We start from the raw sequence: 13,913 nt of genomic DNA, 5'->3' as shown, positions 1-13,913 counted from the left end.
CCAAAATTCACTCCAAAAATCCCCCAAAATTCACCCCAAAAATCCCCCAAAATTCACCCCAAAAATCCCCCCAAACTATCCCAAAATTATTCAAACATACCCCAAAATTCACCCCAAAAATCCCCCAAATTCGACCCAAAAATCCCCAAAATTCACCCCAAAAATCAAAAAAATTCACCCCAGAAATCCCCCCAAAAATCCCAAAATTACCCAAAAATTATTCCAAAATTCACCCCAAAATTGTCCCAAAATTGTCCCAAAATTGTCCCAAAATTGTCCCAAAATTATCCTAAAATTTGGCCCGAAAATCCCAAAAATTTTACTCAAAAATCTCCAAAATTTTACACAAAATTCTCCCCAAAAATTCCCAAAAAATTCACCCCAAAATTCACCCCAAAAATCCCCCCCGGGCCCCTCCCTCGGCCCCGCCCACTTTCCCCAAGCCCCGCCTACTTTCCCCCTTAAGCCCCGCCCACTTTCTCCTAAGCTCCGCCCACTTTCCCCCTTAAGCCCCGCCCACTTTCCACTTAAGCCCCGCCCACTTTTTGTTTCTCAGCCCCTCCCAGTTCATCCCAGTGACCCCAAATCCCCTCCCAGTTCATCCCAGTTTATCCCAGTTTATCCCAGTCCAAACCAGTAACGTCCCAGTTCATCCCGGTATGGCCCAGTCCCTCCCAGTCCCTCCCAGTCCATCCCAGTATAAACCAGTAATCCCAAATCCACTCCCAGTAAGGTCCCAGTTACTCCCAGTATGGCCCAGTAACTCCCAGTCCATCCCAGTTCATCCCAGTAACATGAAACCCTTTCCCAGTTCGATCCCAGTTCTCTCCCAGTACAAACCAGTAGCTCCCAGTTCCCTCCCAGTAACCCCGAGCCCCTTTCCCAGTTCCCTCCCAGTAACCCCAAATCCCCTCCCAGTCTCCTCCCAGTATAAACCAGTAACTCCCAGTAACCCCAAATCCCCTCCCAGTTCCCTCCCAGTTTGTCCCAGTCCATCCCAGTTCCCTCCCAGTCCAAACCAGTTGAGTCCCAGTTACCCAAATCTCCACTCCCAGTCCCTCCCAGTTCATCCCAGTATAAACCAGTAACCCCAAACTCACTCCCAGTAAGGTCCCAGTTACTCCCAGTCCCTCCCAGTATAAACCAGTAACCCCAAACCTGCTCCCAGTAAGCTCCCAGTTACTCCCAGTTTGTTCCAGTTCCCTCCCAGTCCCTCCCAATTCACCCCAGTACAAACCAGTAACCCCTAATCTCCCTCCCAGTATAAACCAGTAACCCCCAGTCCCCTCCCAGTCCCTCCCAGTTCCCTCCCAGTATAAACCAGTAACCCCAAATCCCCTCCCAGTAAGATCCCAGTTCCCTCCCAGTATAAACCAGTTCCCTCCCAGTTCCTCACAGTCCATCCCAGTATAAACCAGTAACCCCAAACCCCATCCCAGTAAGGTCCCAGTTACTCCCAGTTACCTCCCAGTTTGACCCAGTAACCCCAGACCCCCTCCCAGTTCCCTCCCAGTTCAATCCCAGTTCCCTCCCAGTAAAAACCAGTAGCTCCCAGTTCCCTCCCAGTCCCTCCCAGTATAAACCAGTTTATCCCAATAACCCCAAAACCCCTCCCAGTCCCTCCCAGTCCCCCCCAGTCCCTCCCAGTCCCTCCCAGTTCCCTCCCAGCCCCTCCCAGTCCAAACCAGTTTGTCCCAGTTTGCAGCTGGTCTCGGCCGTGTCTGAACTGGTCAAGGAGGGGGCGGGGCCTGTCCTGACCCGGGTGATGCCGCTCCTGCAGGGGGCGCTGTCCCCGCCCGCCCCGCAGGTCTGTACTGCTTTATACTGCTTTATACTGGTTTATACTGGTTTATACTGGTTTATACTGGTTTGGGGTTTTTCTTTACTGGTTTATACTGGTTTATACTGGGAGGAGTTTGGGGGTTACTGGTTTATACTGGGAGGGATCACTGGGATGAACTGGGAGGTAACTGGGCCATACTGGGATGAACTGGGAGCTACTGGTTTATACTGGGAGAGGTTTGGGGGTCACTGGTTTATACTGGGAGGGAACTGGGATGAACTGGGAGGGGACTGGGGGTGGTCACTGGTCTATACTGGTTTATACTGGTTTATACTGGTTTATACTGGTTTGTACTGGTTTGGGGGGTTTCTTTACTGGTTTATACTGGTTTATACTGGTCCATACTGGTCCCTTTCCCCCCCCAGCCCCCCTCGGAAGCTCCTGATTGGCTCCTCCACCTCCACGACGACCCTGAAGGGGCGGAGCCAATGGACGATGACGTCATCGAATGGGCGGAGCCTGTGGAGTGAGTGGGCGTGGCCTGGGCCGGGTGGGCGTGGCTTAAACACCACGATGCCCATTTATGGTCATGGCCACGCCCCCTTTTCAGGCCGGAAATGGGCGGAGCTTTCCCCGGATTGGCCGAGGCGGCGCTGGGGGCGCTGGGGGAGCTGGCGGAGAACTGCGGGTAACTGGGGTGTACTGGGTTATACTGGTTTGACTGGTTTATACTGGTTTATACTGGGTTGGACTGGTTTATATTGGGTTTTATTGGTTTTACTGGTTTATTTTGGTTTATACTGGTTTATACTGGTTTATACTAGGTTATACTGGGTTATACTGGGTTATACTGGTTTATACTGGTTTGGACTGGGTTGGACTGGTTTATACTGGTCTGTACTGGTTTATACTGGTTTAATGGGTTTTAATGGGGTTTAATGGGTTTATACTGGTTTATACTGGGTTATACTGGGGTATACTGGGGTATACTGGTTTGGACTGGGTTATACTGGTTTGTACTGGTTATACTGGGTTATACTGGGTGATACTGGTTTATACTGGGTTATACTGGTTTATACTGGGATATACTGGTTTGCAGTGGTTTATAATGGTTTAAACTGGGTGATACTGGTTTCTAATGGTTTGGATTGGTTTATACTGGGTTATACTGGTTTACACTGGTTTATATTGGTTATACTGGTTTATACTGGGTTATATTGGTTTGGACTGGGTTATACTGGTTTGGATGGTTTATACTGGTTTATACTGGTCCATACTGGGATATACTGGTTTATATTGGTCTGTACTAGTTTATACTGGTTTAATGGGGTTTAATGGGTTATAATGGGCTTAAATGGGTTTATACTGGTTTACACTGGGTTATACTGGGTTATACTGGTTTGGACTGGTTTAATGCATTTAAATGGGTTTATACTGGTTTATATTGGTCTGTACTGGTTTCTACTGGTTTATACTGGGGTATACGGGTTTATACTGGTTTATATTGGTTTATACTGGTTTAATGGGTTTTAATGGGTTTATACTGGTTTATACTGGTCTATACTGGTTTATACTGGTTTAATACGTTTTAATGGGTTTAAATGGGTTTATACTGGTTTATACTGGGTTATACTGGTTTATACTGGGAGGTGACCAGGAGGGAAAAATTAGGGAAAAAAAGGGAATTTTTATACTGGTTTATACTGGTTTGGGATCTCGGGTTACTGGTTTGGGACTGGGAGTTACTGGTTTATACTGGTTTATAGTGGGAGGGAAAAAATGGGTTAAAAAACAGCAAAAAATGGGAAAAAGTTGAATTTTTATACTGGTTATACTGGTTTATACTGGTTTATACTGGTTTATATTGGTTTATACTGGTCTATACTGGTTTTATGGGTTTATATTGATTTATATTGCTTTATATTGATTTATATTGGTCTATACTGGTTTATACTGGTCTATACTGGTTTTCCCCAGCTCCGCCTTCTTCCCTTACCTGGAGCCTTCCCTGGCGGCCATCTTGGATCTGACTCAGGTGAGCCCCTCCCAGTATAAACCAGTAACCCCCAGTCCCCTCCCAGTATAAACCAGTAACCCCCATTCCCCTCCCAGTACAAACCAGTAACTCCCAGTCCATCCCAGTTCCCCCAGGCCCAGCTCAGAGGCGCCGCCTACGAGGCCCTGGGGAGTCTCTGCCGCTGCGGGAGGCCCCAAACTGGTTTGTACTGGTTTATACTGGTTTATACTGGTTTATACTGGGAGGGGGTTTGGGGGTTACTGGTTTATACTGGGATGGAACTGGGACAAACTGGTTTGTACTGAGGGGTCACTGGTTTGTACTGGGATGAACTGGGATGGGATTTGGGGGTCACTGGTTTGTACTGGGAGGTGACTGGGCCATACTGGTTTATACTGGTTTATACTGGGATGAACTGGGAGGGAACTGGGGGTTACTGGTTTATACTGGGAGGGAACTGGGAGAGTCACGGGAATGAACTGGGAACTCTGTGGGGCAAGTTAATGGTTTATACTGGTTTATACTGGTCTATACTGGTTTTTACTGGTCCATACTGGTTTATACTGGTTTATACTGGTTTATACTGGTCCATACTGGTCTCTCCCAGCCCCCAGCCCCGCCCAGCAGGGGGCGCTCCAGGCTCTCCTCGAGGGGATCCGGAAGGACCCGGAAGTGGGCGGAGCTTTGGGGGCGGTGGGCGGGGCCGGGCGGCTCCTGCAGCCCCCAGGCCACGCCCCCCCGGAATGGCTGGAGCCCATTGGTCGAGCCCTGTGTGACGTCATCGCTGGCCAGGTAACATTGGTTGGAGCTGAAAGGGGCGGGGCTTAAAAAGGGGAGGAGCTTAAATGGGTTAAAGGAGTGGGTGGGGCTTAAAGAGTGGGCGGGGCTTAAAGTGGGAGGGGCTTAAATATGTGGGAGGGGCTTAAAGGGGTTTTAATGGGTGGGAGGGGCTTAAAGGGCTTAAAGGGGTGGGCGGGGCTTAAAGGGTTTAAAGGAGTGGGAGGGGCTTAAAGAGTTTTAATGAGTGGGAGGGGCTCAAAGGCCTTTTAAGGGCATGTGGGCGTGGCCTAATTAATGTGGGCGTGGCTTAAGGGGAATTGGAGAGGTGGGTGTGGCTTAAGGGAGGTTTGTGGTGGGCGTGGCTTAAATGGAAGTGGGCGTGGCCTAATGCTGGTGTTTATATGGGTGGGCGTGGCTTAGAATGGGTATTGGCCAATATGGGCGTGGCTTGTGGATGTGGGTGTGGTCTAAGGGGGTGGGCGTGGCCTGACTGGCCCCGCCCCCTCCCAGGTCGCCTGTCTGAGGTCGCGGGAGGACGACGAGGACGAGGTGAGGGAGGAGCTCCCAGTTCAAACCAGTTTGGCCCAGTAACCCCCAAATCCCCCTCCCAGTGACATCCCAGTGACTCCCAGTATAAACCAGTGACCCACCAGTAACTCCCAGTTCATCCCAGTAACTCCCAGTTCGTCCCAGTAACCCCAAATCCCCTTCCCAGTAACCCCCAGTAACTCCCAGTATGGCCCAGTAACCAAACAGGGATCTCCCAGTTCATCCCAGTATGGCCCAGTCCCTTCCCAGTAACCTCCAGTCCCTTCCCAGTTCCCTCTCAGTAACCCCAAACCCCAAACCAGTAACTCCCAGTATGGCCCAGTAGCCCCAAATCCCCTCCCAGTTCATCCCAGTAACACCAAATCCAATCCCAGTCCCTCCCATTCCCTCCCAGTATAAACCAGTAACCCCAAACCCACTCCCAGTAAGGTCCCAGTTACTCCCAGTATGGCCCAGTTCCCTCCCAGTTGATCCCAGTAAGTTGAAACCCTGTCCCAGTAACGTCCCAGTTCATCCCAGTTCAATCCCAGTATAAACCAGTAACCCCGAATCCCCTCCCAGTTCCCTCCCAGTTCAAACCAGTGACCCCAAATCCCCTCCCAGTATAAACCAGTCTGGCCCAGTGACCTCCCAGTGACCACAAACCACCTCCCAGTTCATCCCAATTCACCCCAGTACAAACCAGTGACCCCCAAACTCCCTCCCAGTATAAACCAGTAACCCCCAGTTCCCTCCCAGTCCCTCCCAGTCTAAACCAGTTTATCCCAGTTTAACCCTTTCCCCCCCAGTCCTCCCAGCGGGCGGAGCTCCGCGAAACGGCCTCCGATTGGCTGACGGAACTGGGCGCGGCCATGTCCGGCACGCAAACAGGAAGTGACGTCACCGAAAAGGGCGGGGCCTTCCCCCCTCACCTCTTCCGCCGAATCCTCCCCTCCCTATTGGCCGCCCTGGCTGACCCCGCCCACCCCGGGGCTCGCTCCTGGGCGGCCGCTGTGATTGGTCAGCTGGGCCACGCCCTCGGCGCCCAGGCCACGCCCTTTTTGCCCGATTTGGGCCCCGCCTTCCGATTGGCCGTCGGCGATCCGGACCCGGAAGTGAGAGCCAACGCCTTCTACGCCATTGGTCGGATCGGGGAGGCCGTGGGACACGCTCAGGACGAGTATCCACCAATCAGAGGGCGGGGGAGGGCTGGGGGGGGGAGGTTTAGCCACGCCCACTGTACTTAAACCACGCCCACATTTCCATATAAAGTTAAGCCCCGCCCACAATCCCATATAAGGCTTTAAGCCCCACCCACCTTCCTATATAAGGCTTTAAGCCCCGCCCACCATTATTAAACCACACCCACATTCTCATATAAAGTTAAGCCACACCCACATTTCAATATAAGCCTTTAAGCCCCACCCACATTCCCATATAAGGATTTAAGCCACGCCCACCACCCTCAAACCCCGCCCACATTCCCATATAAAGTTAAGCCACACCCACCTCCCCATATAAGGCTTTAAGCCACGCCCACCACCCGTAAACCCCGCCCACATTCCCATATAACCTTAAGCCACACCCACATTTCCATATAAGGCTTTAAGCCCCACCCACCACCCTTAAACCACACCCACATTCCCATATAAAGTTAAGCCACACCCACATTCCAATATAAAGCTTTTTAAGCCACGCCCACATATCCATATTAGGCTTTAAGCCCCGCCCACCACCCTTAAACCCCGCCCACGTGCCCACATTAAATAAGCCACACTCACATTTCCATATATGGCTAAGCCCCGCCCACAATCCCATATAAGGCTTTAAGCCACACCCACGTTCCCATATAAGGCTTTAAGCCCTGCCCACCACCCTTAAACCCTACCCACATTCCTATAAAACACTAAGCCACACCCACATTCCCATATAAGGCTTCAAGCCCCGCCCACCATCCTTAAGCCCCACCCACATCCTCATATAAGTCTAAGCCCTGCCCACATTTCCATATAAGTCTAAGCCCCGCCCACATTCCCATACAAGACTAAGCCCCGCCCACATTCCCATATAAGGACAAGCCCCACATATTAAGCCCCGCCCACTTTTTTCCTTAACTGGCCAATCCCAGGGGGGCGTGGCCGGGGGCGGAGCTTTGTGGCCACGCCCTCCGGGCAGGGGAGGGGCCGGGCCGGGTCCGGGACAATGTACTGGGAGCGCTGGTGCGCCAGCAGGGGGCGCCCTTCCATCAGGTGGGGACTGGTTTATACTGGTTTATACTGGTTTATACTGGGAGGGGATTTTGGGGGGATTTTGGGGGATTTTTGGGGCGATTTTGGGGGATTTTGGGGAGATTTTGGGGGATTTTGGGGCTTGAAAAGGGTTAAAAATGGGGAAAAAATTGGTGATTTTGATACTGGTTTATATTGGTTTATACTGGTTTATACTGGGAGGGGAAAATGGGAAAAAAAAGGGGAAAAAATGGGAAAAAATGGGGGAAAAACGGGGATTTTTGTTACTGGTTTGTACTGGTTTATACTGGGAGGGAATTGGGAGTTACTGGTTTATACTGGGAGGGACTGGGAGGTGAAAAAATGGTGAAAAAATGGCAAAAAATGGGTTTTAAAGGGTTAAAAATTGGGGGAAAAAGGGATTTGGGGTTACTGGTTTATACTGGTTTATACTGGTTTATACTGGGAGGGGTTTGGGGGTCACTGGTTTATACTGGGAGAGACTGGGACAAACTGGTTTGGACTGGGAGGGGATTTTGGGGCTCTGAAAGGGTCAAAAATGGGGAAAAAATTGGGATTAAATGGGGAATTTTTTTATACTGGTTTATACTGGTTTATACTGGGTTATACTGGGTTATACTGGTTTATACTGGTTTATACTGGTTTATACTGGTTTATACTGGGTTATATTGGTTTGTATTGGTTTCTATTGGTTTCTATTGGTTTATATTCATTTATAGTGATTTATACTGGTCTATACTGGTCTATACTGGTTTATATTGGTTTATATTGGTTTTCATTGGTTTATATTGTTTTATATTAGTTTATAGTTATTTATACTGGTTTATACTGGTTTAATAGGTTTTAATAGGTTTAAATGGGTTTATACTGGTTTATACTGGGTTATACTGGTTTATATTAGTTTATACTGGTTTATATTGGTTTATACTGATTTTCAAGGGTTTCTATTGGTTTATACTGGTTTATACTGGTTTATACTGGGTTATATTGGTTTATATTGGTTTATATTCGTTTATACTGGTCCATACTGGCCCATACTGGTTTAATAGGTTTTAATGGGTTTAAATGCGTTTTAATGGGTTTTAATGGGTTTAAATGGGTTTATACTGGTCCATACTGGTTTACACTGGTTTAATAGATTTAAATGAGTTTATACTGGTTTATACTGGTTTAAATGGCTTTTAATGGGTTTAAATGGGTTTATAATGGTTTCTATTGGTTTCTATTGCTTTATACTGGTTTATACTGGGTTATATTAGTTTATATTGGTTTATACTGGTCCATACTGGTTTAATAGGTTTTATTGGGTTTAAATGGATTTTAATGGGTTTTCATGGGTTTATACTGGTTTATACTGGTTCCTACTGGTTTATATTGGTTTATACTGGCTTTATGGGTTTAAATGGTTTTAATGGATTTAAATGGGTTTTAATGGGTTTATATTGGTTTGTATTGGGTTATACTGGTTTATACTGGGTTATAATGGTTTCTATTGGTTTCTATTGGTTTCTATTGGTTTCTATTTATTTGTAGTGGTTTATACTGGTCTATACTGGTTGATACTGGTCCATACTGGTTTCTATTGATTTATTCTGGTTTCTATTAATTTATAGTGATTTATACTGGTTTATATTGGTTTTCATTGGTTTACATTGGTTTATATTGTTTTATATTAGTTTATGGTTGTTTATACTGGTTTATACTGGTTTAATAGGTTTTAATGGGTTTAAATGGGTTTATACTGGTTTATACAGGTTTTTACTGGGTTATACTGGTTTATATTAGTTTATACTGGTTTCTATTGGTTTTATTGCTCCATATTGGTTTCTATTGGTTTATACTGGTTTATATTGGTTTATACTGGTTTTCAAGGGTTTCTATTGGTTTCTATTGGTTTATACTGGTTTATACTGCTTTATACTGGTTTAATAGGTTTTAATGGGTTTAAATGCGTTTTAATGGGTTTTAATGGGTTTAAATGGGTTTATACTGGTTTCTATTGGTTTATATTGGTTTATATTGGTTTATATTGGTTTATACTGGTTTATAATGGTTTATAATGGTTTATAATGGTTTTTAAGGGTTTCTATTGGTTTCTATGGGTTTATTTTGGTTTATACTGGGTTGTATTGGTTTATTCTGTTTTATAATGTTTTATACTGGTCCATACTGGTTTAATAGGTTTTAATGGGTTTAAATGGATTTTAATGGGTTTATATTGGTTTATACTGGTCTGTATTGGTTTATACTGGTTTAATGGATTTAAATGAGTTTATACTGGTTTATACTGGTTGAAATGGCTTTTAATGGGTTTATACTGGTTTATATTGGTCTATATTGGTTTCTATTGGTTTATACTGGTCCACACTGGTCTACACTGGTTTATACTGGTCCATACTGGTCCATACTGGTCTATACTGGTCCACACTGGTCCATACTGGTCCATACTGGTCCATACTGGTCCATACTGGTCCACACTGGTCCATACTGGTCCATACTGGTCCATACTGGTCCATACTGGTCCATACTGGTCCCCAGGTGCTGCCCCTGGTCCTGGGGGCGCTGCCGCTGACGGAGGATCTGGAGGAGGAGGAGCCTGTGCTCAACTTCCTGCTGGGGGCGGAGCCTGAGCAGGTGAAAAAATGAGATAAAATTGGGGAAAAATGAGCCAAAATTGAGCCAAAAAATTGGGGGAAATTGGGGAAAAAATTGGGGAAAAATTGGGGGAAAAATTGGGGGAAAAATGGGGAAAAGTTGAGGAAAAATTGGGGGAAAATTGGGGAAAAATTGGGGAAAAATTGGGGAAAAAATCGGGGAAAATTTGGGGAAAAAATTGGGGGAAAATTGGGGAAAAAATGGAAAAAAATTGGGGGAAAAATTTGGGGAAAAAATTTGGAAAAAATTGTGGAAAAAAAATCCTCAAAAAATTCCAAAATATCCCAAAAAATCCCCCAAAAAATCCCCAAAAATCCCCAAACCCCCAAAATCAAAAAAAATTCCCAAATTTTCCCAAAATCTTTTAAATTTGACCCGAATTTTCCCCAAAAATCCCCCAAAAATTCCCAAAAAAATCCCAAAAATCCCCAAAAAATTCCCCAAAAAATCCCCCAAAAATTCCCCAAAAAAATTCCTCAAAAAATCCAGAAAAAAAAAAAAAAAATCCTCAAAAAATCCCCCCAAAATCCCCCAAAAATCCCAAAAAATCCCCAAAAAATCCCCAAAAAATCCCAAAAAAATCCCCCAAAAAATCCCAAAAAATCCCCAAAAAATCTCCAAAAAAACCCAAAAAAAAAAATCCCCAAAAAATCCCAAAAATCCCAAAAAAATCCTCCAAAAAATCCCCAAAAATCCCCAAACCCCCAAAATCAAAAAAAATTCCCAAATTTTCCCAAAATCTTTTAAATTTGACCCGAATTTTCCCCAAAAATCCCCCCAAAAATTCCTCAAAAAATCCTCAAAAAATTCCAAAAAAATCCTCAAAAAATAATAAAAAAATTAAAAAAAATCCTCAAAAAATCCCGAAAAATCGTCAAAAAATCCCAAAAAATCCCAAAAAATCCCCAAAAAATCCCCCAAAAAATCTCCAAAAAAATCCAAAAAAAATCCTCAAAAAATCCCCCAAAATCCCAAAAAAATCCCAAAAAAAATCCCCAAAAAATCCTCAAAAAATTCCAAAAAATCCCCAAAAAATCCCAAAAAATCCCCAAAAATCCCCAAACCCCCAAATTCCAAAAAAATTCCCAAATTTTCCCAAAATCTCCGAAATTTGACCCAAATTTCCCCTAAAAATCCCCAAAAAATCCCCCAAAAAATCCTCAAAAATTCCCAAAAAATCCCCAAAAATCCCTAAAAAAATCCTCAAAAAATTCCAAAAATTCTCCAAAAAAACCCCAAAAAAATCCTCAAAAAATTCCAAAAAATCCTCAAAAAATCCTCAAAAAATCCCCCCAAAAATCCAAAAAAAATCCCAAAAAATCCCCAAAAAAATCCCAAAAAAATCCCCAAAAATCACCAAACCCCCAAAATCCAAAAAAACTCCCAAAATTTCCCAAAATCTTTTAAATTTGACCCCAAATTTTTATTTCCAGCTGGTCCCGCACGTCCCGGAGCTGCTTCGCGGCGTCGGCCCCGCCCTGGTCAACAAACGGTTAAACACAGGTGGGAAAATCGGGAATTTTTGGGGGAAATTTGGGAATTTTGGGGGATTTGGGGAAATTTTTAGGGAATTTTTGGGAAAATTTGGGGATTTGGGGGAATTTTGGGGGATTTTGGGGAAATTTTGGGGGAAATTTGGGAAAAATTTGGGGAATTTTGGGAGAAATTTGGGGAATTTGGGGGAAGAAATTTGGATTTTTGGGGGAATTTTTGGGGGTTTTGGGAAAAAAATGGGATTTTTTGAGGGAAAATTTGGGAATTTTTTTGGGGAATTTGGGGAAATTTTGGAGGAAATTTGGGGGAATTTGGGAATGTTTGAGGAATTTGGGGAAAATTTGGGAATTTTTTGGGAGTTTTGGGGGAAATTTGGGGAATTTTGGGGGATTTTGGAAAAAAAATGGGATTTTTTGGGGGAAAATTTGGGAATTTTGGGGGGAAAAATTGGGATTTTTGGTGAATTTTGGGGAATTTTGGGAAAATTTTGGGAATTTTTGGGGAATTTTGGGGATTTGGGTGAATTTTGGGAAAAAATTTGGGATTTTTAAGGGAGAATTTGGGGTTTTTTGGGGAAATTTCGGTGATTTTTGGCGAAAAAATGGGATTTTTTGAGGGAAAATTTGGGAATTTTGGGGGGAAATTTGGGGGAATTTTGGAGAATTTGGGAATTTTGGGGATATTTGGGGAATTTTGGGGGAAATTTGGGAAATTTGAGGAATTTGGGGGAAAAAAAGGGATTTTTAAGAGAAAATTTGGGAATTTTTTTGGGAAATTTGGGGAAATTTGGGAATTTTGGGGGAAGTTTTGGAGGAAATTTGGGAATTTTGGGGGGAAATTTGGAGGATTTTTGGGAAATTTTGGGAAATTTTGGGGGAATTTTGGGAAAAAAATGGGATTTTTAAGGGAAAATTTGGGAATTTTGGGGGAATTTTTGGGGGAAAATTTGGAAAACTTGGGGAATTTGGGGGTAAAAATTGGGATTTTTGGGGAATTTTTAGGGAAATTTTGGGGGAATTTGGAAAAAAATTGGGGAAATTTTGGGAAAATTTGGGAATTTGGGGATTTAGGGGGAAATTTGGGAATTTTTGGGGAATTTTGGGGGAATTTCGGAGGAAATTTGGGAAATTTGGAAATTTTGGGGGAATTTGGGGAATTTTGAGGGAAATTTGGGGGATTTTTTTGAATTTTTGGGGAAATTTGGGGGAAATTTGGGAAATTTTGGAGAATTTGGGGGAATTTGGGAATTTTGGGGGAATTTTGGGGGAAATTTGGGGGATTTGGGGAAAAAATCTGAGATTTTGGAGGGAAAATTTGAGATTTTGGGGGAAATTTTGGGGATTTTTGGCAGAAAATTGGTGAATTTTTGAGAATTTTGGGGAAATTTAAGAAAAATTTGGGGAAATTTTTGACATTTTTGGGGAAATCTTTGGGGAAATTGGGAAATTTGGGTATTTTGGGAATTTTTGAGGGAAAATTTGGGGAATTTTGGGGTAAAAATTTTGGAATTTTGGGGGGGAAAATGTTGGGAATTTGGGGGAAATTTTGGGGAATTTTGGGGAGAAATTTGGGAATTTTGGGGGTAAAATCTGGGCAATTTTGGGGGAAAATTTTAGGAATTTTTTTGGGTGGAAAGATTGGGAATTTTGGGGGGAAAAAATTGGAAATTTTTGGCAGAAATTTTGGGATTTTTGGGGAATAATTTGAGGAAATTTTGGGGAAAAAAATCGGGAATTTGGGGGGAAAATTTTGGGGGGAAAAATGAAGAAATTTTGGGGAGAAATTGGGGGGATTTTGGGGGGAAAATTGGAATATTTGGGGGAAATTTTGGGGAAAATTTGGGATAAATTTGTGGGTTTTTTTAGCAAAAAATGTGAATTTTTTTCTAATTTTTTCCTTCATTTTTTGTCACTTCCTGTTTCCCCCCCCTTGGCCCCGCCCCCTCCAGCTCTCAGCCAATCGCTGCTCTCGTTGCTGCGCCGGGTGGGCGGGGCCAGCCCCGAGCACTTCCGGGTGGGCGTGGCCTCGCTGGACCCCGCCCAGGCCGCCATCTTGGCCCGGATGTTGGGTGACGTCACCGGCAGCCAATAAAAATCCAGGATTGAAAAAAGTGGGCGTGGCTTGTTTTGTGTTGGGAATTTCACCCCAAAATTTCTAAAATTTGACCCAAAAAAATTTCTGAGTTTCCAAAATTTCTTGAATTGGGCCCAAAGAAACCCCAAAAATCCCCCAAAAAAGTTTGTCCTTAAAGTTTCTCCCCAATTTATTCTCCAAAATTCCCAAAATTTTACCCCAAAATTCCCAATTTTTTCTCCCCCAAAACTTCCAAATTTCTTCCCAAAATCCCCTGAATTTTTACCCCAAATTTATCAAAATTTCCCCCAAAAATTCCCATTTTTTCCCCCAA

At 44.2% G+C, this 13,913-nt stretch overlaps 1 protein-coding gene across 2 annotated transcripts in view; it reads left to right on the top strand.

The window, feature by feature from the left end:
- The window catches only part of LOC310921940 (importin-4-like), a 41,522-nt gene extending 27,898 nt beyond the window's left edge, over nt 1–13,624 (top strand). The window contains exons 11-22 of one of the 2 annotated variants that reach the window (XM_083882203.1): nt 1,699–1,807; nt 2,209–2,309; nt 2,394–2,471; nt 3,761–3,818; nt 3,926–4,001; nt 4,408–4,592; nt 5,091–5,129; nt 5,918–6,288; nt 7,237–7,357; nt 9,896–9,991; nt 11,446–11,515; nt 13,455–13,624. In XM_083882203.1, coding sequence (XP_083738329.1) covers nt 1,699–1,807; nt 2,209–2,309; nt 2,394–2,471; nt 3,761–3,818; nt 3,926–4,001; nt 4,408–4,592; nt 5,091–5,129; nt 5,918–6,288; nt 7,237–7,357; nt 9,896–9,991; nt 11,446–11,515; nt 13,455–13,597 — 1,447 coding nt within the window. In that variant the 3' untranslated portion in view covers nt 13,598–13,624. Of the gene's footprint in view, nt 1–1,678; nt 1,808–2,208; nt 2,310–2,393; nt 2,472–3,760; nt 3,819–3,925; nt 4,002–4,407; nt 4,593–5,090; nt 5,130–5,917; nt 6,289–7,236; nt 7,358–9,895; nt 9,992–11,445; nt 11,516–13,454 lie in introns of both variants that reach the window. The other variant, XM_083882204.1, reaches the window with a different exon arrangement.
- The last annotated feature ends 289 nt before the right edge of the window (nt 13,625–13,913 follow it).

This window comes from Zosterops lateralis, assembly GCF_965231275.1.
Source record: "Zosterops lateralis genome assembly, chromosome: 38".
In the NCBI taxonomy this organism is placed as follows: Eukaryota; Metazoa; Chordata; class Aves; order Passeriformes; family Zosteropidae; genus Zosterops; species Zosterops lateralis.
Note: the sequence above shows the minus strand (reverse complement) of the source record. Positions and strands in the feature narration are given on the sequence as shown.